At 47.1% G+C, this 23,237-nt stretch overlaps 1 protein-coding gene across 1 annotated transcript in view; it reads left to right on the forward strand.

Moving 5' to 3' along the window:
* Positions 1–23,237, forward strand: part of acsl3a (acyl-CoA synthetase long chain family member 3a) — a gene marked incomplete at its 3' end in the record, with an annotated part of 143,872 nt that overhangs the window by 52,335 nt on the left and 68,300 nt on the right. Inside the window, exons 2-3 of the mRNA XM_084328095.1 lie at positions 17,977–18,645; positions 21,432–21,609. Coding sequence (XP_084184221.1) covers positions 18,268–18,645; positions 21,432–21,609 — 556 coding nt within the window. The 5' untranslated portion in view covers positions 17,977–18,267. The remainder of the gene's footprint in view (positions 1–17,976; positions 18,646–21,431; positions 21,610–23,237) is intronic.

A 23,237-nucleotide genomic window follows, 5' to 3' on the forward strand; every position in this document is an offset into this window, starting at 1 on the left:
GGGAGCTGTGCGGCGTCTGCTCCTCCCTCCAGCCCCTCCCGCGCGCATGTAAACGGGTCTAGTAGTCTAGTCTAGTGGGACGGGAGGACGGCGTCTCCCTTAGCTAACGTTAGCTACCGTTACAAAATGACCCAGTCAACCATTCACTTCCAGTCCAATACATGATGAGGCATTGTCTAACCGAACGGTATCTAGCCGGCCAGCTACCGATAGCTCCTGACATCAACAAACACTCCAGCAAGTATAGTAGAGACGTGTATGATACCTCAGCTAGCTGGCGCTGTATCAACGTTATATAGCCGGCCAGCAGTAGCCACAGATAGCTCCTGATATCAATGTTTTATAACACTCATTCGATGCGTATTCGAGCTGAGGGCATGTTGTTGAATATGATCGGGTCTAGCTGCAGCTCCGGAGAATCCTGGCCGTAGCTGCAGGCTACTTGAGTATAGGGTCTAGCTGCAGCTCCGGAAAAAGTACACACAGACAGTGGAGCTAGTTGCTTGGTGGCGATGTCTCGCAGATAATACAAGTACAAGTCTAATTATATAATATATATATTTTATAAAAAAAAAATATATATAAAATAGTTTTTAATTTAATTTTAATCAAAAATGATCTGTATCGGCCGATATGGCTCACGACGATCGGTGATCGGTATCGGTGGCAAAAAACGTGATCGGGGCATCCCTACACACAATGACATTTGAGCTCATCATGTAGCCCAGATCAATGGGCTCAGCAGCTATAGACAATACAGATTGGTGAGTAAGGGTGGAAATCTCTCTCTCTATCCATCTTTTTCTGTCTCTCTTTCTCTATCTCTCCCTCTCTATCTCTATCTCTTTCTATCTCTATATCTCTTTCTATCTCTATATCTCTTTCTATCTCTATATCTTTCTATCTCTATATCTCTTTCTATCTCTATCTCTCTCTCCCTCTCTATCTCTCTATCTCTCTATCTCTTTCCCTATCCCTCCCTCTCTCTCTCTCTATCTCTCTCTCTCTCTCTCTCTCTCTCTCTCTCTCTCTCTCTCTCTCTCTCTCTCTCTCTCTCTCTCTCTCTCTCTCTCTCTCTCTCTCTGTCTCTGTCACACTCTCTTTCTCGCTTTCTCAATAAAATTCCATTCTTTCACTTTTGTTCTCTCTCAATTAAATATTCCACTCTTTAACTTTTGTATCCTTGCTTCTCTCTATATAACTCTCTATCTGTCTCACTCCTTCTCAATTCAATTCCACTCTTTAACGTTTGTGTCTTTGCTTCTCTCTCGCAACACTCACTACATCTTCCAGGTGGAGGGTATTCCATAAAGAGGCACTTGTTGCCTCTCCTCCACTGTCCAGTTCAGCACCAAGGACAACGACGTTGCCCCTTCAAAACTCCCTACTGAGTCACTTTGTTTGTGTGAGTGAGACGTAGCCACTGCTAGTAGGGATCGGTACCGTTCACATTTGAACCGATACTGTACCGGTACCTGTGAATCGATAACGGTACCCTTTTTCGGTACTTTAGTCTCTAAACATGTAATCTACCTACCTCAGTCGTGGAAAAAAATATCCAAACTTCAAATAACTACACTTCCGACCATTTTCGGCTTGCCATTGCCCCGACTGCTTTGTTGTTGAATCAAGTCAAATTCTAGGTAAGCGTATTGTAGAGGAGCCAAAGCTATATATTTAGGTTATTGTATTATATGAATGTTTATATGTTTATTTTTATAACCTTACATTGAAACGGCATTAGGAATATTGATTGGATTTAGATAGTCATTGAACCGTATTATTTGTCATAATAAAACCTTCTAGAACATTTGTGATGTCACCATAGTCAAACATTCTAGAACATTTGTGATGTCACAGTATGATGTCATAATGGAACATTCTAGAGTATTTGTGATGTCACAGTATGATGTCATAACCAAACAGTCTAGAACATTGTGTATCTATATATTCAACAATTCTCTCAGATGAGATGGAGGGTTCCCCCTCTTGGGGGGGCCCTCCAAGAGAGGAGATGATGTTTGTATTGTGATTGTATGACAAGAGGAGCAGAGAAGAAGGAGACAGAGACGATAGAAATGTGTTTTGAAGATGAGAAGAAGAAGAAGAGGAGTGTAAACTTTCTCAAGTGTGGGCGAAGCAAGAATTGTGGAGGGCAGTAATACGCCACGATGCGTCTACACTGCCGGAAATTCAAATAAGAAGAAGAAGAAGATTGTGGATTGGGTGTGTGAACAAGTGGCGATGAGATGGAGGGTTCCCCCTCTTGGGGGGGCCCTCCAAGAGAGGAGATGATGTTTGTATTGTGATTGTATGACAAGAGGAGCAGAGAAGAAGGAGACAGACAAGAGGAGCAGAGAAGAAGGAGACAGACGATAGTAATGTGTTTTGAAGATGAGAAGAAGAAGAGTGTAAACTTTCTCAAGTGTGGGCGAAGCATAAGAACTGCGGAGGGCAGTAATACGCCATGTTGAGAGCGTGATTGGGATTGGAGAGGTGGAGGTGGATCAAGATCGGGGCTCGGGTTTTCTCGGGCTCTGAAGTGGATGTGGACATGGGGTGGGGGACATGTGGTGGCTTGCCGGGTGTGGCTTTTGCTTGCAGTTGATTGCTTTGGAGTGGTGTTCAGCTGGAATGGGGTGGAGATGGATGGGTGTCGGGGTGTCTGTGGAATGTGAATGGGCGTGTGGTGGATGTTGGGTGGAGGCTGTTCACGGCATATTTGTCGCCGGAGGGCATGTGGCCGAACGTGGGGGGAGGTGGCGGGGGGGCCCCTGATCTCCCCACCGGGGCTCTGTCGCTTCTTGTTGTTTCTCATGCCTGGTGGCGGGTGTGCTCTGGGTGGTTTTTGTTTGGCGTTTGATGTGCATTTGTTTGCATTTTGTAGATGTTTTGTTGTTCATTGGTTTTTGCTTTGTTCTGGTTGGGTGCTGTTTTGGAGCGGTCGGCTGTGGGTGGAGGCCGCACTTGTGGGCTGTCCGGTGTTTTTTGTTCCGTGTTTGGGTCTGCTTCGGAGCCTGAGGGGTGATTGTTTTTTGTGGGTGTTGACAATATTGTATGACAAGAGCAGAGAATAAGGAGACAGACAAGAGGAGCAGAGAAGAAGGAGACAGAGACGATAGTAATGTGTTTTGAAGATGAGAAGAAGAAGAAGAGTAAACAATCAGAAGCAGGGAACAAAATTAACTTTTTGACTTACCAGCCATTTGGCTGGTAGATTTTAAAAACGACCAGCCAGGCAGATTTTTTACCAGCCAAAAATTTTAAATAGCTTATCGCCATGTGTTATTATTACTATATAATACTCTCATATGCTATTTTCAATTAATATCATAAACAACATAAGGAATATTAGCATAATTTTGAGTGGACTGAAGGAATGAGTCAGCGTTAATAGTTTTAAATGCAAATAATCTATTGAAACATAGAAGTGGGGTCGGGGACACACACACTGTTTCAACCCACCACCCCCGCATCATATTGTAGTCTAGTCTGTCTTCAAACTTCCACTCCTCTCGAAACCTTTTTATATTTGAATATCAACATTATCTGTGCATCCTCAGTAATCCTCAGTTTACTACAATATACTCCTCTCCTGAGTCCTGACTAGTGACTTAATCGTCTTTCCAAACGCACGCACACACACAGAGAAAGGGAGAGTGCCCCCCCCCCCCCCCCATTTCCCTTTCCCCAGTCCACACTGTCTGCTGTTCTCTATGGCTCTGCCGCTGATCAGGATTAGCTTGTTAGCTTACGCTAACCAGGGCTGTACGCTAAGCTTTTTCACTAGGGGCACACTTGCCCCTAAATGAGAAATTTAGGGGCAAAAAATATTTTTTAGGGGCAAATTTTTAAATAACAAGTTTACCATTATTTATATCGATTGTTTTTGATTTAAAAAAAAGAAAGAAAAAAATTTATTTTATATAATTTTTTTTTTAATAAAATATATATATTATATAATCATACTTGTAGTTGTATTATCTGCGAGACATCGCCACCACGCAACAAGTCTAAATGCTCGCTATATGCAACCAGCTCCACTGTCTGTGTGTACTGAGTAGCCTCCAGCTACGGCCAGGATTCTCCGGAGCTGCAGCTGGGCCCTATACTGTAGCCTCCAGCTACGGCCAGGATTCTCCGGCGCTGCAGCTGGTCCCTATTGACTATATTCAGCGTGCCCTCAGCTCGAATACGCATCGACTCAGTGTTATAAGACATTGATATCAGGACGGACTGAGCTATCTGAACTATTTAGTTTAATGGGACGTTTCGTTTTGAACAGTAAGCTAACGCAAGCTATCATGCACTACTAGACTTACTGGAGCATTTGTTGATAGCTATCAGTAGCTAGCCGGCTGGCAGGCTCACCGAGGTCCCAGTGTTTACAACAGCCACGGGTGCGAGAGGGCTGGAGGAGGAGCAGACGCCGCAGCTCTCCGTGTGTCTGAGTTCAGTTCAGTTCGGCTCACTATAGGAGGTCGAACGCGAAGCAATACTAACTTTACTTTTCTTCATAGCTAAATCAGTCAGCCAGTCTATCAGAGTGAGTGCTCAGTCGATTGTTCCCGCTGATCATACCTGCTGAGTGCTCACTGCTCAGCTCGCGTGAGTGACGTCATCGCGTCATCACACGCCTTGGATAATTTAGGAGTGAAATGCGAATCCAAGGCTTGAAAGCACTACTCGCAAGCCCGCCCCCAGATAATATTTACCAATCGCAACGGCCAATTAAAGGGGCAATTCGCGACGATATCATCGCAGTGTACAGCCCTGACGCTAACATAACGTTCATTTCGGGCGATGTGGGCATAAAGGAATGGCGACGATGCAATGCATGTTAGATGCATTTGACCCATTGTGAGAAGAAGAAAAAACCACAGACTTATTTCGGCTCGCTAAATAGGCGCACTGCTGTGTAGCTCTGCTCTCAGGGAACAAACTTAACTTTTTGACTTACCAGCCATTTGGCTGGTAGATTTTAAAAACTACCAGCCAGGCAGATTTTTTACCAGCCATACGCCATGTATATTCAAAAGAAGAAGAAGAAGAAAGTAGAAGTATAATGTGTTTTGAAGATGAGAAGAAGAAGAGTGTAAACAATAAAAAGTTGATTTACCAGAGACCATACTATGGAAACCATACTACTAGCGTAGTATAAGAACTGAGGAGGGCAGTAATACGCCATGGTGCATATACACTGCGGGAAATTCGAAAGAAGAAAGAAGAAGAAGAAGAAGAAGAGCTCAATCAAAAGAACTGCGGAGGGCAGTAATACGCCACGATGCGTCTACACTGCCGGAAATTCTAAAGAAGAAGAAAGAAGAAGAAGAGTCAGTGTGCATCTTGAAACAATGCTGAGCACTACTGAACAGATAGACTAAACAACATAGATTGAAGCCTGAATTTCTAGACCCGGTGCCTTGCCTACCGTTTTGCTGTGGAAAGAGCCGGCAAGTTGATTTACGGCTTTCAGGTGAGGAGGAATTTTCATGTGTCGAGTCGGCGGTGATTTTGGAGACTGGGAAAATACAGTTTTCTTACCTTGTAGTAGTGACGTGAATATTTAGGAAAATAGCTTTAGGATCACTTCTGTAAAGAAAGACTTCGCTGTGGAAGAGAAATAAACCATTTGGATATATTTGTTTTACACCGGAGCGGCTGTGGACCTTATTTTTCTTTATCAACGAACGTACTACTCACGAGTAAGCAACTTTAACCAGTAGAGTGGAACGTCGGCCCTGATACGTATATTGTGCATGTGAACGTTGACATGAAAAGAAAAAATTAATATATATTTTTTTTTACGGTATCTCGCGTGAATCGATACTTGGTAGTACCGACGTGTTTTGGTAAGTACCTTTAAAAGTACCGAATTCGGGGCGGCTACGTGGTGCAGTGGGCAAGGCGCTCACCACGAATACTGGAGACGCTGGGTTCGCCTGTTTGAGCCCAGCGCTCCACATTGCTTTCAGTTTAGCTGGTCGTCCGTACTAATACACATTGGCAGTATTAGGGGGTGGGAAACTGATGGGTGGGGATCGGGCGTTGTGGACAGCGACTCCTACAGGTTGGTTGGTGCGCCTGTGCAGTAGAATCAGGAAGCGATGGGGGCGGCGCCCCTCCAAAGCGTAGACCTCTGATGCTGAAAGATCGCGCCGCGCAGGTGGAAAGATGCGACTGCTGTTACCTCGAGTATCGGAGGGGACTCGTGCTATGTATGACTTAGTCCACATTGCAGCCGGCTTGTGGGAGGCAAGAAACAGCGTTCGAGACAGGGGAGGGTTGAATTGGATGATACGAAAATTGGGATGGGAGAAAAATAGAAAATGGGAGAAAAAGTGGATAAAAAATCTCAACATACATTACTAAGCTGGCCCAAAACAGTTCAACTCACCCTGGAGCAGTCCTCTGTATGAGGTTTCACTTTCACTTTCATTCAAGTTGATTCTGTGGGGATAAGGTTACTACTAGCCCCAGGTGAATGGGACAGACGGTCTCTCTAAGAGGTGATGATGGTTGCCCTTTCTGTGGAGTGTCTGAAACAATCATCCATGTTTTGTAACATGTGTGTAAAGTTGGGGTAGATTTTCTGTGTGGGAAGTTTCATCCTTGGTCCTACAGTATGTATTAGTCACGTAAGAAGAAGGCTGTGTGCTACTGAAGTTTCTACACTGTCAGGTTAAGTTGGCGACTTGGCTGCTGACCCGCAGGAATAAGATCAGGGGGTCCTACAGATCCAGTGGCAACACTGAGGGAAATAATCTCTGTGGTTGGAGTACATGTACTTCTCTCTGAGACATGATGTTGATGCATTTAACGGTAGGTTATGTAGATAACCTAGTTATATTAGTATTGGCTGAGCGTTCCGCTCTGAGCCGTATGAGATATTCCATATTCTATGATACCTATTGTATCCCCTTACGAACAAAAATTACATGCACCCCACCTGTATGGGGCTCCGCCCCCATGGTGGCACCGCCCATATAGTAGTGACGATAGTCACCACACACCCTTCCTCGCCAAAAACCCGTCCCAGGAAAAAGATTCCTCAAGAGGGAACTCAGGGCCGCGCAGAGCGGAACGCTCAGCCAATACTAATATAACTAGGTTATCTACATAACCTACCGTTATATGCCGTATTAGCTATCGCGTTCCGCTCTGAGCCGTATGAGATATGGGGAAGAGCGGACGCGAAGCCCGACAAATGTACCCCCTGAGGACCCGTAAGCCCACATCAAGGGGTGCGGGGAGCCCTGTCACCCCACCCTCCCTAATGAAGAGGGGGCGCAGTCAACTCCACCTGAATGCGAACAAGAGGGAAACTAGAACCCCTTGAACACACCGTACAGGCGGAACCACGTGTGACTCAACACACTGTGGCCCATACCCATACACTCCCGCTACCCGACCAAAGGACGGGAAGCAGGCAAGGCCACAGACCCCAGAACCGCCTGGGAGACAGAACCCCCGGTCATGTCCATGAGGTAAAACCTAACAAAGGGGCCCGGGGAGGACCAAGAAGCCGCAGCACAAATGTCCTCCACCGAGGCCCCACCCAGAAGGGCGGCAGAGGCAGCCACCCCACGAGTGGAGTGCGCCCTGACGCCCCCAGGGGGATCCTGCCCAGCCAACGTGTAGCAGAGGGCAATACCCGTGCACAATCAACAAGCCAGACGCCGCGTCGACAGCGCTTTACCAGCATGAGCCCCACCGTAACAGACAAAAAGCTGATCGGTGACCCTGAAGCCCTGAGTACGGCTGAGGTAAAACCCCAAAGCACGGACCGGACATGACAGGTGAAGGCCCGCATCCAACTCACTAGCGTGAGGAGGAGGACGAAAAGCTTGAACCACAATATCCCGGGAGCGGAAAGAACTCCGGATATTCTTAGGCACGAAAGCAGGATTAGGTCGCAGAGTGGCACCGCAATCGGTACGAAAAGACAGGCACTCTGGACGCACCGAGAGAGCACAGAGCTCACCTACGCGTTTAGCGGAAGTGACAGCCAGTAGGAACGCGGTCTTGAAGGAAAGCCGGCCCAAAGACGCCTGCTCGAGCGGCTCAAACGGAGCCAAGGACAACCGACCGAGGACCAACTGAAGATCCCAGAATCGGAGCCAAGGAGCGTTGCACCGGCTTAACGCGTCGAGCGCCAAGCAGGAAACGCTTCACAAGAGGGTGGCTGAACAAAACAGTCCCCTCAAAACCCTCATGATAAGAGGATATAGCTGCCGCATAGACCCTCACTGTCGAAGCCGACAGCCCATCAAGGAGAGACTGGAGATAACTCAGAACAGCATCCAGGGGACAGGTCCCAGCCCCCCCCCTTACACCACTCTTTGAACGCACGCCACCTGCCCGCGTAAACCGCGACAGTGGAGGGAGCAAACGCACGCCGAATGGTATCAACCACAGAAGGCTCCATGCCCTCCAGACTCACCCCCCCACCAGCCACACCATCAGGGGCTGACCCAACACCGGAGGGCGGACAAACACCCCGTTGTGTTGAGAGAGGGCCGTCTCCGACCACGGAATGACCCAAGGAGGAGCGATCAGAAGCTGGATCAAGGCCGGGAACCATACCGCCATGCCCCGGTCCGGCGCGACCAGGATCACCGTCCTGCGCTCCCTCCGTATCCGCTCCAACAGCTGACTCAACAGCTGTACCGGAGGGAAGGCGTACAGAAGACCGGGCGGCCACGGAAACGTCGAGAAGGCATCTACCCCCAAGGGGGGGCGATCCGCTCGACTGAGCGAGAACCACAAGGGGCACTTGTGAGAACGTCGGCACGCAAACAGATCCACCGAGGCCTCCCCGAACCGATCCCAAATCTGCCTGACTATGTCGGAGCGGAGTTCCCACCCGTCGTGAGGAAGACCGCCCCGAGACATCACATCCGCCCCCACATTCTCCGTACCAGGAACGTGGAGCGCCGTCAGACTGCGGAGCCTGCGGGATGCCCATAGCAGCAGTTCGCGCGCCGCCCGGAGCAGGTGGGCGGAACGAGTCCCACCCTGCCTGTTGATATACGCCGCCGCCGTCACATTGTCCGTCCTGACCAAAACGTGCCTGCCCACCACAAAATGGTGGAGCCGTTGAAGGACCAGAAGAACCGCCTTCAACTCCAACACATTGATATGCAGGACAGCCGGATCAACATGACCCGTCCAGCTGCCCCCCACTGCATGAGACCGAAGCACCCCTCCCCAACCCGTGAGAGAGGCGTCGGTGAAGACCGTGACGTGTGAGCTCCTGCCGCCCATGGGGACCCCAACGGAGAGGATACCCAGCCTCCCCCAATGGACGAGGTCCCCCCATATCGACAAAGGAACCGCCAACCGTTTCCTCCTGTCCCTCACTGGATCCAGTCTCAAAGAGACAAACCACCTCTGTATCCTCCTCATAAAGAGGAGGCCAAGAGGAACCACCACGTGAGCAGCCGACATAAGGCCCAGCAGACGCATCACCTGCAGCGTCGTAACCGTCCCTCCCGGACGGAAACCCCCGAGCGCGCGACGGAGAGACCCCCGACGCTGCACCGAGAGGGTTGCAATCATGGGCCTTGACCTCAAGGTCAAGCCCAAGTACTCCACCTGTTGACTGGGAAGAGGGGTACTCTTCTCCCAATTCACAGCAAAACCCAGGCTGGTGAGGAATTCCACCACCAGCCTGGTATGAGACCTGGCAACCTCCTCCGAACGACTGAGGAGTAGCATGTCGTCGAGATAGAACAGAACTCGTATCCCCCGACGACGTAAAGGCCCCAATGCAGCCGCCACGCACTTGGTGAATGTGCGGGGAGCCAGAGAATACCCGAACGGCATTCTGTGGTACTCGTACGCTACGCCCTGAAAAAGGAACCGTAGGAACTTCCTGTGAGGAGGGAAAATAGGAACGTGAAAATACGCGTCCTTCAGGTCTATGGAGGTGAACCAGTCCCCCCTCCTGACAGCAAGCAGAAGGAGTCTGACGGTCAACATCCTGAACGGTCTCGCTACAATCAACCGATTGAACGCGGACAGATCCAGTATAGGTCTGACCCCCCCTGTTTTCTTGGGCACCAGAAAATAACGGGAGTAGACGCCCGACATTGCGTCCTCGCTCGGGACCACAACGACGGCCTGCTTCGCCAACAGAGAGTGGATCTCGTCGGCCAGGGCTGTCACCGCGTCCGACCCTGACAATAGGGTCGGTACCAAACCTGAGAACGGAGGATGGGGCTGTGTGAACTGCAAAACCAGCCCCGCCTCTAACGTTCTCTGCAACCACCGATCCAGACGGCATTCCTGTCGCCATATGTGAACATAATCCCACAGCGCACCCGCCGTCAACTGACGCTGGGCCGCAAGGAACCGTAGATAGTTGGCCCGGTCCCCCCCGTCGTGCAAAACACCCAAGGGAGGACCCCGACAGAAAGGGCCGGTTTGATATGGGAGGAGCTGTTACCAAACTTGTGGACACATACTCGCCCCCTGAACACCCCACCAGCGTAAGCCGAGGAGTCGTTCTGCAGCTAGACACGCAAGGCATGAGGACCCCATGGGCTCCCACACGCCGAAGCCCTGCAGTGATATTGCTACCACTTACATCACGCCCGCCTCTTCTTTGCAGACCACTGCCGGTTTGACGGGAGTGGGAGGCAACAGCGCGACACCCCGCCTGGCGAGGGCGAGGCCGGGGTAACCCCTGCTGAGCATTCAACAGAAGAGGCACCGAGTCCCCCTGCTGACCACTGGAGCTAGTGGCAGCTGAAACACCAGGTTCCACCCACCCACAACCTGCGGTGTAGGAACCACGCGACGACGGAACATTCTCACGGACAGACCCAGGTTCAGCCATCAACTGGGTGTCAGCCCCTGTCTCCATGAGAAGCAAAGAATGGGGCCGCATACGCTTCAAAGAAGGTTCGCGGCCCGCAGCCAAAGGAGAACGCTCAGAGCCCCGCTTCTGAGGGCAACAGAAACGGGGAGCGGGCTGCTCGCGGCAAAATGACGACGGGTTGGTATACCAAACCCGAAATCACCCAAAATGGCCGATCCCTCGGCCGCCAAGGCTGTCGGCCTCGCGATACCCCGTTGACACTCCAACCAGGGCACCACTGGCGGGGGAAAAATGGCCGCCTGTCGAGGGTCTCGCCACAGTCGTTGACGAGACCGTGCCCCCACCTCTGGCTGCACAGCGTGAGACGGTGTAGGACCCCGATCAAAAACCGCCTGCGCCTCCACAGAACGCCCAAAAAGACTATCTGTGGAAAAAGGAGTCATGAGGAGAGAAAACCTATCCTCTTCCCCAAGAGGAGACTGCTCCAACCAAACATGCCTAACAACTAAAGTTGATAGCATCCGAATCCTCCCCGCAGTTATAGCTTGCGACTGAGTCAAGATCTCTATAACACCACAAACATGAAGCATGTTTACAATGTCGGTCTGACCCAAAGACCCACAACCCGACGCCATCTTGGATAGGAACGTAGCCAGCTGAGCCACAACACTGGCCGCCGCTAAATGCCATCCTGCAGCAGTATACCATTCATCCGTCCATACTGCCACCCTCCGAGCCGACATGCTATCAAGCATCGGCCGGGCGGAACACCGTTCATCCCCGCCTGGGCACAGGAAAAAAGCTACCTGACTGCTTAGCCAAGGTACCCCCGGCCTGCACCCCGTTGTCAGCCCCTTCACCCGTAAAAAAGGTAAATAAAGCTCAGCAAACCCCCCCACATCCACCACCGACTGACCTTCATCAATGAAGCTGGTAAGAGGAGGGAAGAGCGGAACCCCGCGGCGGGGATTACTAGACATTCCAGCGTCAACATCAGTGTTAGCAGAAAAAACAGTAGTAGCATTAGTGTTAACAGCATGTTCCAGGATCGCCAAGACATCGCCCACGACAGTGGAACGATCGCCAAGCCGTCCCGGCCCCGGTGCTGAAACATACCCCACAGCACGACTAACACCGACATCGATGCCTACTGACACAGACCTCACCTTTGTACAAGCCGACCCGTTAGCCAAACCTTGTACGCTGCCCCCCGGTCCGTCGCCGTCAGCCGAGGAACCACCAGCACAGGTCTGTGTTGTCGAAACAAGCTCCGGAGAATCCAGGGAAACACAATCCTCCGGTAAGCCCTCAATATTACGAATCTTCTTTAATCTTTTCATCCTACTAGTTTATCGTATGGTGCACGCATCCGAGTACGCTGGGACGAAAATAGAGGAAGGGTGTGTGGTGACTATCGTCACTACTATATGGGCGGTGCCACCATGGGGGCGGAGCCCCATACAGGTGGGGTGCATGTAACTTTTGTTCGTAAGGGGATACAATAGGTATCATAGAATATGGAATATCTCATACGGCTCAGAGCGGAACGCGATAGCTAATACGGCATATAACTCATTCACTGCCAATAACGAGTATAATCGTTGAACGCCAACAACGAGTATACTTGTTATTTGATCGTTATTTCTTTTATTCGATATTTCTATTCATTACAGGCCCACTGACTCTGGGTTAACATTGGGAATCGCATTGAGAATGCCTAGGTGCAATACCGGCCGCATCACGCTAGACGGCGGTATCGAGCACCCTTTCTAACATTGTATCCTGGGCTGTGGGATGGCCAAGGGTTTCGGGTAAACATTTTCCTTGTCGGGCAAGACGAACGGTTCTGCCGGTTACATTGAAGCCTGTCAAATATGCCCGATCCATATGTTATGGTGGATTATGCCGTCGAGCAATTTAACATTGGATTTACCAGATGGCGATCGAGAAATTGGAATATTGTTTTTGGAATACTCCCGGTCGCAGGTAAGGACGATTTGACGTACATTTTAGCTTGATCCTGCAAGGCTTTTGTACCGATCGGGCTGATAAGCGTTTTTAGTGTTGAATACGAATGCCGTTACTGACAATCAAATAATCAGAAACGACCCCCCCCCCCCCCCTTTCATGTGTTCATGATGGAACATAATACCTATGATGTAAATTTGATTCCGGAACAATAGCGGGTTCAAGCAAGAAGCGGCAACGTCTACAATGCGACGTATACTGCCAAACTAAACATTTCATGAATTACCCTAGACCGCTCTAAAACCATACTTATATTCACCACGGTATAAAATTATCTCTTTTTTGCATCTTGACCGGAAGAAACTCAATGTCAAATGACTAGTATTGTATCCATGGCTATAATATAGAATATAGATTTAGCTCTACAAACAAGGTGACTAACTCCCATCGTTTACAGCGTGGCAATACTACCACAGGATAAGGCTAATAGCTGGCAGCCAATAAGTTAAGGATGTCTGGGGACTGGGGAATGCAATTTGGGGGGAGGATGGTTTTGACTATGCATTTGATTCTTAATAGTTGGGGCTTTGTGTGTGTGAGAGTTTATTGTTTATTGATCCCCATTAGCTGCCACATTGGTGACAGCTAGTCTTCCTGGGGTCCACTTACAACATGCATAACACAAAGCTAACAATAAATCCCAGACCCACAAGCACCTACCGACACTAAAGCAAAACCCACCCATACAACCCCAATCCCTCCCACCTAAAATAAATCAATACAATTACACCCTGATAAAATAATAAAAACAACAACAGAAACATTGCATAAGAAATTTTTCTTATAAACTTTTTTATCAAACATACAAAAAACATTTTGTAAAGAGGAAATTCAAACTGGCATTGATGATATGGCCAAGCAACATGTTCCACTTCAGAGAAGCTCTGTACAAAACCATTTTCATCATAGCACAGGTCCTGGGTGAAGGCACCACAACATGCCCCATAGTAGCCTGCATAGGAGTGTACTAACTCATGTCTTTCATAAAAATAAAAAAAATAACTAACTACCAACCATACTGTCATGCACTTGTCCTAATATGCCTGATTGCTTTTACCAACGCGTTCGTGTTTCCGCATCTCTGATTGGCCAGGTCATGTGACATGTACGCCCAATTGTGGGACCGCAAGTTTCTACACTGGTTAAGCTTAGGCGCTCTTTCGAAGTTGGTTATGGTTAGAGTTTGTCTTAGAGCATGGCGATAGAACGCCTGCCCTGATTCCAAAACTCTAACCTTAACCAACTGCGAAAGAGTCGCCTAAGCTTAACCAGTGATAAACTAGGCGTTAGGTAGTTTGCAGGCTGTTCGACCCGGAAATAGGCACAGAACTTGTCATCCCACGATTGGCGCACATGTCACATAACCTGGCCAATCAGAGCGCAAAACGGGAACCAGGAAACACGAATGCGTTGGTAAAAGCATAGACGCGTCCTAATATACTAACCTACACTGTAGCACTCAACACTTGAACATTGTTACTCGGCTGATAGAGTTGTGCCCTTCCTGATGACTTGTCGTACAGTACTTGTAAGTCGCTTTGGATAAAAGCATCAGCTAAATGACAAAATGTAAATGTAATGTAATGTACAATTTTGGAAAACAAACTTTTAGGTCTAGTAAGAACACACATTTTCTGAAAGAAAACAAGATTACATGAAAATCTATCCCCAACTTTTAACCAAAAAATGCTATGCACTAGGGCTGACCTTCGAAAAAAAATTGGAATTCGAAGCTTCGGGGCTGAGATTCGATTTTTATTCGAAGCTTCAAGATAAAAAATAATAAATTGAAATAAATATTTTTATTTTTATTTTATTTAAAAAAATAAAATTTTATGTTGTGGGACTTGTACAGCACTTTGTTCAACTTTGCCAGTGCTGTAAAGTTTAAACCTTTTTAAATCTTAGACAAACTAAACACTTTGCTTTCATGAAATATTGTAAGCCGTCATTTGAGGCTTTATAAAAGCAGCACAATGAACACAAATCTGTCAGTGCCGAGTCCGACCTCATCTTAAATAACAAACAGCATTGCTTGTGTGTAATTAACAGAGTTGATTTTGCACACAAAAAAAAATATATATATATATATACTTTTTTATTTATATATATATTTTTTAATATATTCGAATTTTATTTTCATATTCTAATCCCATGCCCATCGATCGAAGCTTCGAATTATTTAAGACAGCCCTACTATGCACACTTGCTCTACATGGAACTCCAAGAGCCATACAATGTACTGTACGTACAGCTCTGTTCTGCACAAGTTGAAGCTTGTGCAAATCTTTGTGTGTGTGTGTGAGCATGTGTTTGTGTGAACGTGTGTGAGTGAGCGAAGGTGGGTTTTGTGAAGATGCCGGGAGGGGTTTGTCTCCACTGGGCATTTCTTTAGTTGATGTTTTAATAAAGAACATGGAAAGTCTCTCTTCCGCTCTCTCGAGTGGTGTGTCATGCCGTGTTCACGCTGTGCGACAGAGACATTCGTTAAATCATATTTTACGTTGGTAGAATCATTTCATCCTTTTAAACATGCATCACTTCATAGCAGGGAAGCCTCAGACCTTAATAGCCAACTGTGTTCACTCTGTTAGGTATTTTTTTCTCTGACTCTTGCTATCCATAATTCAAAATGGGTAAAAACAACTCCATGAAAAATTACATGTGTGACTCAGGCAAGGGGCAGAAAACGAAGGGTTTTTAGCCCATATTGGATTTCTACTGAAGTAGAAAACAACGCAATGTGTGCATATACAGTTATGTTCATCAACACTGTCTTCATCAGGTTAAAAACGATCACAGGAAACTCTAAAATGTTCCCAAATGTAGATCTCTCATGTGACAAATGCAGTCCAGCATCTCTAACACACTCATTTGGCAGTGTCCTAATGTGTCCACTTTACTGGAGTTCAATCTTTTCTTGGAAATGGAAATATAGCCAGATCCTATGATAAGTATTTTGGCATAAGAGGAGAAAATAATGAGAATCTCTCTGGAACAAAACTCAACAGATAACAAAAAGTGTCACACTGCTACAGTAGCATGGAGACTGGTCCTTCTTCACTGGAAGTCTCCTCATCCACCCAGCTGGACTCAGGGGCTTATGGGACGTTCTCACCCAAAGCAGCCAAGTCTAGCAGCACGGCTGCATTCATTTCACTTTCAATGCAGAGGAGCGTATGCAGTACTCTACCTTTTCAGATTCAGATTCAGAGTTTTATTTGCCATATGGAAGTAATATAAATCATACAGTTCTCATACAAACACATAAATCCAGTTCCTCCATGGGCAAAAAGGAGCAGGAAGAAGAACAAATCTTATAATTAGCTGCCCCCTATTCCTGAACTAAACATGTAACACTTGATGGTCGGCGTACAACCTAATTTACACAAAATAATAATTTATACAATATACAAAGAAACAAGCAATTCAAGTCAAGTCAAGTCAAGAGTTTTATTTGTCACGGCATACAAGTATACAATGAAATACAGATGAAACAAGAAAAAAAAGGAAAGAAAGAAAATAAAAGATATCACTATTCCTACTCATATAGGGAGGTGTAGTCTGACATCACTGGTTGTTCCACCCGTATAGGGATTCATCATTGGGAAAATGGATTATCGGCTATTGTAACAATTCTGCCGCATGGAAATTGAAAAGCTTCCATTTTTGCACAAAATGAGTTCCCTTCTACCACTAACATTATTGTTTAAGAATTTTTTGTTGAAATAAAGGTAGTTATACGGTTTTTTATTTGTCGTTAAAAAATAACTACACTTCAGTGTTGTCGCCTAATACAGTGTTTCTCAACTGGTGGGTCGCGACCCAAAAGTGGGTCGCAGGGCCATTTTGAGTGGGTCGTGGATGTGTGTACCGTAATTCCTCTAATAGTAACGGGTCTCAAATACAAACCGGGTCTCTATTAATGGCCGGGTGCGCTCTTGAGCTAAGCAATTATAAGCCGACCTCCTAATACAAGCCGGGTTACTAATATACTGAGCTGCATACTGAGCTGCATACTGAGCTAGTTACTTGATTTCACTTTGAAAACGTTGAAATGACCAGTGACCACCTGTAATTGCACTGTTTACTATTTCATACAGTACTTGGTTTCAATAAATGAACCCAGTACATTTTACTGGGTTCAAACTGACACAAAATGTTGATTTATTCATTATGATCCGTTTGAACATTTGAAATATAGGCCTCGCTCTTATACAGGCCTCCTCCTAATACAAGCCTGGTACCCGCTACAGTTGAAACAAATACAAGCCGGGGTTACTATTAGAGGAATTACGGTATATATATAAAAAAAAAAAAAAAAAGCTTTTGTGCGACCAAGAAATACAATTTCAATTGTGACGGAGAGAAGATCATCTCCCGATTCAGATACAATTGAACACAAACGGTTCCAAAGATATTTCTCTGCATATTTTCACACCGCCAACAAAGTACTGGGCCCGTTGTTTCGGAATGGATTTTGGTGCGTCTCCTCTCCTCTCATTTCATCAATACTGCGCCCCCCCAAAACTTAACTCAGCCCCTCCCCTCGACATTGTAGTTGTTTGAATAGAGTGCAGGGAAAAACAGCCGTACAATCTAACAATGACTAACGTATTTACAAGTCCTATTACGTTTTGCAAATAAGGAGTCTCATAGATAACATCTCAAAGCACTCAAAATTGCCAATATCTCCATTTCAACCATTTTCTGAATAGCGTGACAAAAATTTAAGAAATGAAAAAGGTCACAGGGAAGCACCCATGTTTAGGTAGACATTTGTGACCTCACTTCCTGTTTCAAAGAAATTAATTTGAAATATTTGAATACATCTTTACTGTCAGGGTTCACACAGTCAACATGTGTTTACCGTAAGTCTCCCTTTTAACAGCGTTCCATTCTGCTTTCTGAGAGCCGAAGACAGTATGACTCAACCCTCTTGTACAACCCAGGGTGGTAATGTGTGGAATGGCTGGCTAAAGCCCAACACAATAATGGTCTCACAGTGCTTTGTTGTACATCGTAATCACACTGAGTAATTGTGAAACTGGTATTGCGGTGAAGTGGAAGGTGCAATCTGGTGATTGCGAAAGGAGTAACGTCAGTCTGTTGTGTTTTTCCAGGAGTGAAGCGTAGAAGTGAAACAAGCTGACCAGAGGAGAAGAGAAGGAGAGAGAAATAGGACGAGACGGAGAGGGAAAGAGTCATCTAGTCTGCTGGAGTGACAGGAGGGCAGCAGGAAAGGATCAGTGTCATCACTGAGAGGGATAGAGAGAACAGCCGAAGAAGAGACCGGAGAGGAAACAGAGACACCCGTGGATCACCCCTCTCCTCTAAAGACACGCTGCTCCTTCTCACATTCCCTCCCAACGCCCCAGTCAACCTACCCTGGGTAAACAAAGGTTACGGTGGAGATGAGGCTAAAGGAGGACCTGAACCCCATGCTCCTGCTCCTCTTCCACCTCATGGTGTGGATCTACACCTTCATCACCTTCCTGCCCTCCTACCTCGTCGCCTCGTTCTCAGGGCCCGAGCCGGGCATCGGCGGGTCGGAGGCAGAGCGGGCCGGGAGGGCAAAGGCCCGCTCGGCGTCGGGGCATCATGATGAGGGGCCCTACCGGGCGCTGGCCGCCGCCAAGAGGCTGGCGACGGTGATGCACGCTGGGATGGACACGCTGGATAAGGTGTTCGAGTATGCGGTCCGTCGCTTCCCCCGCAAGGACTGCCTGGGCACCCGTGAGCTGCTCAACGAGGAGGACGAGAGGCAGGGCAACGGGAAGGTCTTTAAGAAGGTATGGAGGGATGGGAGGCAGGGCAACGGGAAGGTCTTTAAGAAGGTATGGAGGGATGGGAGGCAGGGCAACGGGAAGGTCTTTAAGAAGGTATGGAGGGATGGGAGGCAGGGCAACGGGAAGGTCTTTAAGAAGGTATGGAGGGATGGGAGGCAGGGCAACGGGAAGGTCTTTAAGAAGGTATGGAGGGATGGGAGGCAGGGCAACGGGAAGGTCTTTAAGAAGGTATGGAGGGATGGGAGGCAGGGCAATGGGAAGGTCTTTAAGAAGGTATGGAGGGATGGGAGGCAGGGCAACGGGAAGGTCTTTAAGAAGGTATGGAGGGATGGGAGGCAGGGCAACGGGAAGGTCTTTAAGAAGGTATGGAGGGATGGGAGGCAGGGCAACGGGAAGGTCTTTAAGAAGGTATGGAGGGATGGGAGGCAGGGCAACGGGAAGGTCTTTAAGAAGGTATGGAGGTATGGGAGGCAGGGCAACAGGAAGGTCTTTAAGAAGGTATGGAGGGTTCTTGTTGATGTTAAAGGAAGATGCCAACATTATGGGAAATGCGCTTACCGTCTTCGCCAGAGTCGGACAAGAAGATAGATACCAATTTCCTCTGTGCCTTCAGTAGGGAGCTATCCAGTTGCAAGCTAGCCTAATTTAGCACACGAATGATGTGAACATTCAGACATGATGGTACATAATATTATTTCACAAATGACCACTTAAATGTGAATGCTACCGATTATAAGAATGCATGTTCTTCCAGTGCCCCAGGACAGTTGAATCAGTGTTTCACTAAAGCGAGTAATCAGAGAGAGAACCCTCCAATTGGTGATGTCACTGGGATGTAAAATCTGGGGCTTCTCCATAGACAATGAATGGAGCTCTGATTTTATGAGGCCATCAAATGTTTGTATGAACTTTTAATTCCTGTTCAGACTTTCTAACTATCCTCCTAGAATATGACCCTCATTTGGCTGAAGAGCTCATACAAAGATTTTACGAATAAAGGATGATTTTCTAGCTTCAGGAGAGAGTGGTGTATGTTCACAAATACTGACTGAACTTCCTGGGGCACAAGAAGAACTACATTATGTGAATTCTTAAAATGGCTCTGCACAGTTTTGTGTAAAATGTCACACAGAACTAAATGTCAATTATAATTTGTAATTCAGTGAAGTATGTGTGAATTGATAATGGGTCTCAATACTTTTTCAAAGCAATGTATATATATGTACAGTATGTGTGTACTTTTGATTACGTACCAATGACCCCAGTAAGTCCTACTTGCATAATCCCTCCAATCTGAAACACTTGATTCACTGTTGTAACGCTGCTTGCAGCAAGACAACATGCTAGAGTTCATACCAGTGAAGAAATATCATCAGCTGACCTCCAGTGTACAGAGTGAGGTGCTGGTGAAAGTATGTAGGCCGCTACGCCTGGGTGGTGCTTCCTTCCTTTCTGTGTTTTTATCCTCCTTATTGCCAAGATATTAAAGGCATTTTAATCACACAAGTAAGAATGCCTTTTCTGGAGTGCACTAATTCCTTTTTTGAACATGCTAGTGTTTAGCTAATAGCTACCTACGCTTCTCTGCACGCACGCACGTCACACACACACACACACACACACACACACACACACACACACACACACACACACACACACACACACACACATGCACACACACACACACACACACAGTCACACACACACACACACACACACAAAGCCACACAAACAAACGCACACATCCAGTTAGATTATTGAAATAAATATTTTAATACATATTTGAATACATATTTGGAACTTTAAAGGCGCAATCTGTAATCCAAATGGGAACAAACAGGTGCCCCACCACTGAAAGTAAAATCATGGGACTGGGAAGATTAACTGAGTGTGCTGTAGATACAAGGATAGACTGTGGCAACTCGTTTTCAGTTTATTTTGATCTGTCATTTCTATTGCTAGTAAACTGGCTAAAGTATTCTGAGTATTTGGACTTATGATGAGTTATGAAAGATAATAAGTATGTGTGTTCATAATGGTGTGCTTTCAGGCTTATTAGTTTGTGTTGTACCAACAATGACCAACCAGCAGGGGACAGTATCAACTCAACAACGTGTGTGTGTGTGTGTGTGTGTGTGTGTGTGTGTGTGTTGTGTGTGTTTTGTGTGTGTGTGTGTGTGTGTGTGTGTGTGTGTGTGTGTGTGTAGGTGTGTGTGTGTGGTTGCGAGTATGAAACACACACAGAGTCAGGCCCTAGGCTTTGTCAACACACGTAAATATCAGCCAATGAGAAGTAGCCTTCTTCAGTCATAGATACATACAGTCAGATGACAGTGTCGTCATGGAGAGTCCATTCATTCTCCCTCTCTCTCTCCCTATCTCCCTCCCTAATTCTCTCATCCTCTCCATCCACCTCTTGACCCCTCCCTCCGCCCCTCACCCCTCCAACCCTATTTATCTCTCCCGCTCTCTCCCTCTCTCCCTCTCTCCCTCATCTCTCTCTCTCTCGTCGCCTCCTCACCCCCCCCTCTCTCTCTTTCTCTTTCTCTCTCCCGCTGTCTTCCCCCCCCTCTCTCTCTGTCTCTCTCTCTCTCTCTCTCTCTCTCTCTCTCTCTCTCTCTCTCTCTCTCTCTCTCTCTCTCTCTCTCGTCACCTCGTCACCCCCCCCCTCTCTCTCTTTCTCTCTCGCTGTCTTCCCCCCCCCCCTCTGTCTCTCTCTCTCTCTCTCTCTCTCTCTCTCTCTCTCTCTCTCTCTCTCTCTCTCTCTCTCTCTCTCTCTCCCTCTACAGGTGATCTTGGGGGAGTACCGGTGGCTGTCCTTCGAGGAGACCCATGCTGCGGCCTCCCAGCTGGGCAGCGGCTTGGCGGTGTTGGGCCAGCGGCCGCACAACAACATTGCCATCTTCTGTGAGACGCGGGCCGAGTGGATGATCTGCGCCCAGGCCTGCTTCATGTACAACTTCCCACGTGAGTACAGACGTTTGGAAATGGAGGGTAAAAAATAGAAGCAAACGTTCTCATTTTACAGCTTTATTGGATAGGACAGGCAGAGAGGAAAGTTGGGTGAAGAGATGGGGAAGACATGCAGCATAGGTCCCCGGGCCGGATTCGAACCCCGGACGCTGCCATTACACTGCGAGCGCAGCTACATGGTGCGCCACCGTGGCGCCCCAAGGGAATATATATTATAAACATCATAACTGACTCCACAGCACCCAACACTTTCCCCCGCTGAAATTACACCATTAATATTGCAATAAATCAAATCAAATAAAATGTATTTGTAAGGCCCGACAACACACGTTAATGTCCCCATGGGCCGTACACGTCTTCTTTAAACAAGTCAAGAAGAAACATCACAATAAGTCAAGAACAAAACAAAGCGTGCGTGCGTGCGTGTGGGGGGAGGGACAATAAATAGAGGGAACAATATTGATAGTCCAGCTGAGGCAGTGGAAGGTCATAATATTGTCCCCTCCTCCTCCTCTGTTATGTAACTGTCCTGTTTCTCCTCCGTCTCGTACTTCATTCCCTGTCTCCCTCTTCTCCTTGTTCGGCCCAGAGGCTGCAGCTGTTACTCCCTTGTGATGGAGATATGACCCTCTCACACACACACACACACACACACACACACACACACACACACACACACACACACACACACACACACACACACACACACACACACACACACACGCTCCAGTAGAAGTGCAGCATCATTCTAAAAGTTACTTTGCCTTACTTGCAGAACTAATAATGTAATTATGGGTCAGTAGAACGTGTATTTAATCAAACACCCCATTGTAACGTGTTACAGTGTATAGTTTTTTGTTAAAGGCATGTGATATTGGCATTTTGACTAACTTCCAGTCAAACTAAGGACGGGATCCACTAAGAATGGATTGCGCGGTGGGAATTGCACTTAACTGCACAGGGTTTGCATGTGTTATCTGCTCCGTCTTTGCGAGCTATTCATTAAGGACATTGCGCGGATGAGATACCAGCGCAGACACGCCATTATGTGTGGAGTTTTCCCCTGATCTGCTCCAGCGCAGTTGGCTCGCAGCGCTGAGAGAGGCAGAGAGAGAGAGAGAGCTCGGAGAACGTTCACTTGTTTAAACAAACGTATTTAACGCCATAATACTGTTGATTAAAGTTGGGACTCTGTCCCTTTCAAAGTGGAGCATGGTGCGGTTTGCTGTTGGTGTGAACGCAATCGAGCGAGCATGAGAGAGTGTGTGTGTGTGTGCGAGTGGGATTTTCACGAAAATTATCAAAACCTTTGTGGATCCCGCCCTCAGTGTTTCATCAGTGATGGCTGTTGGACTGTAGAGCTACTTAGCACTTACTTAACAAAGAAATAGCACGTAAAGCACCTTTAACCATGCTAATGTTATGACTTTTAGCATAAATACTTGCTCATAACTCTGCTAATCTTTTTATTTATTTTTAAACATTGCTCCATTTGCGTTAATAATACAGCCTCTTGCATACACATTATATGGGGATAAAGGTTAGATTAGCATTAGCAACATGTTTAGTTTCCAAGGTGGCCAGGGTAAATATTCAGGTGTAGACATTGATGAATCAGCACC

The sequence above is a fragment of the Notolepis coatsorum genome (genome assembly GCF_963971535.1).
Source record: "Notolepis coatsorum genome assembly, chromosome: 1".
In the NCBI taxonomy this organism is placed as follows: Eukaryota; Metazoa; Chordata; class Actinopteri; order Aulopiformes; family Paralepididae; genus Notolepis; species Notolepis coatsorum.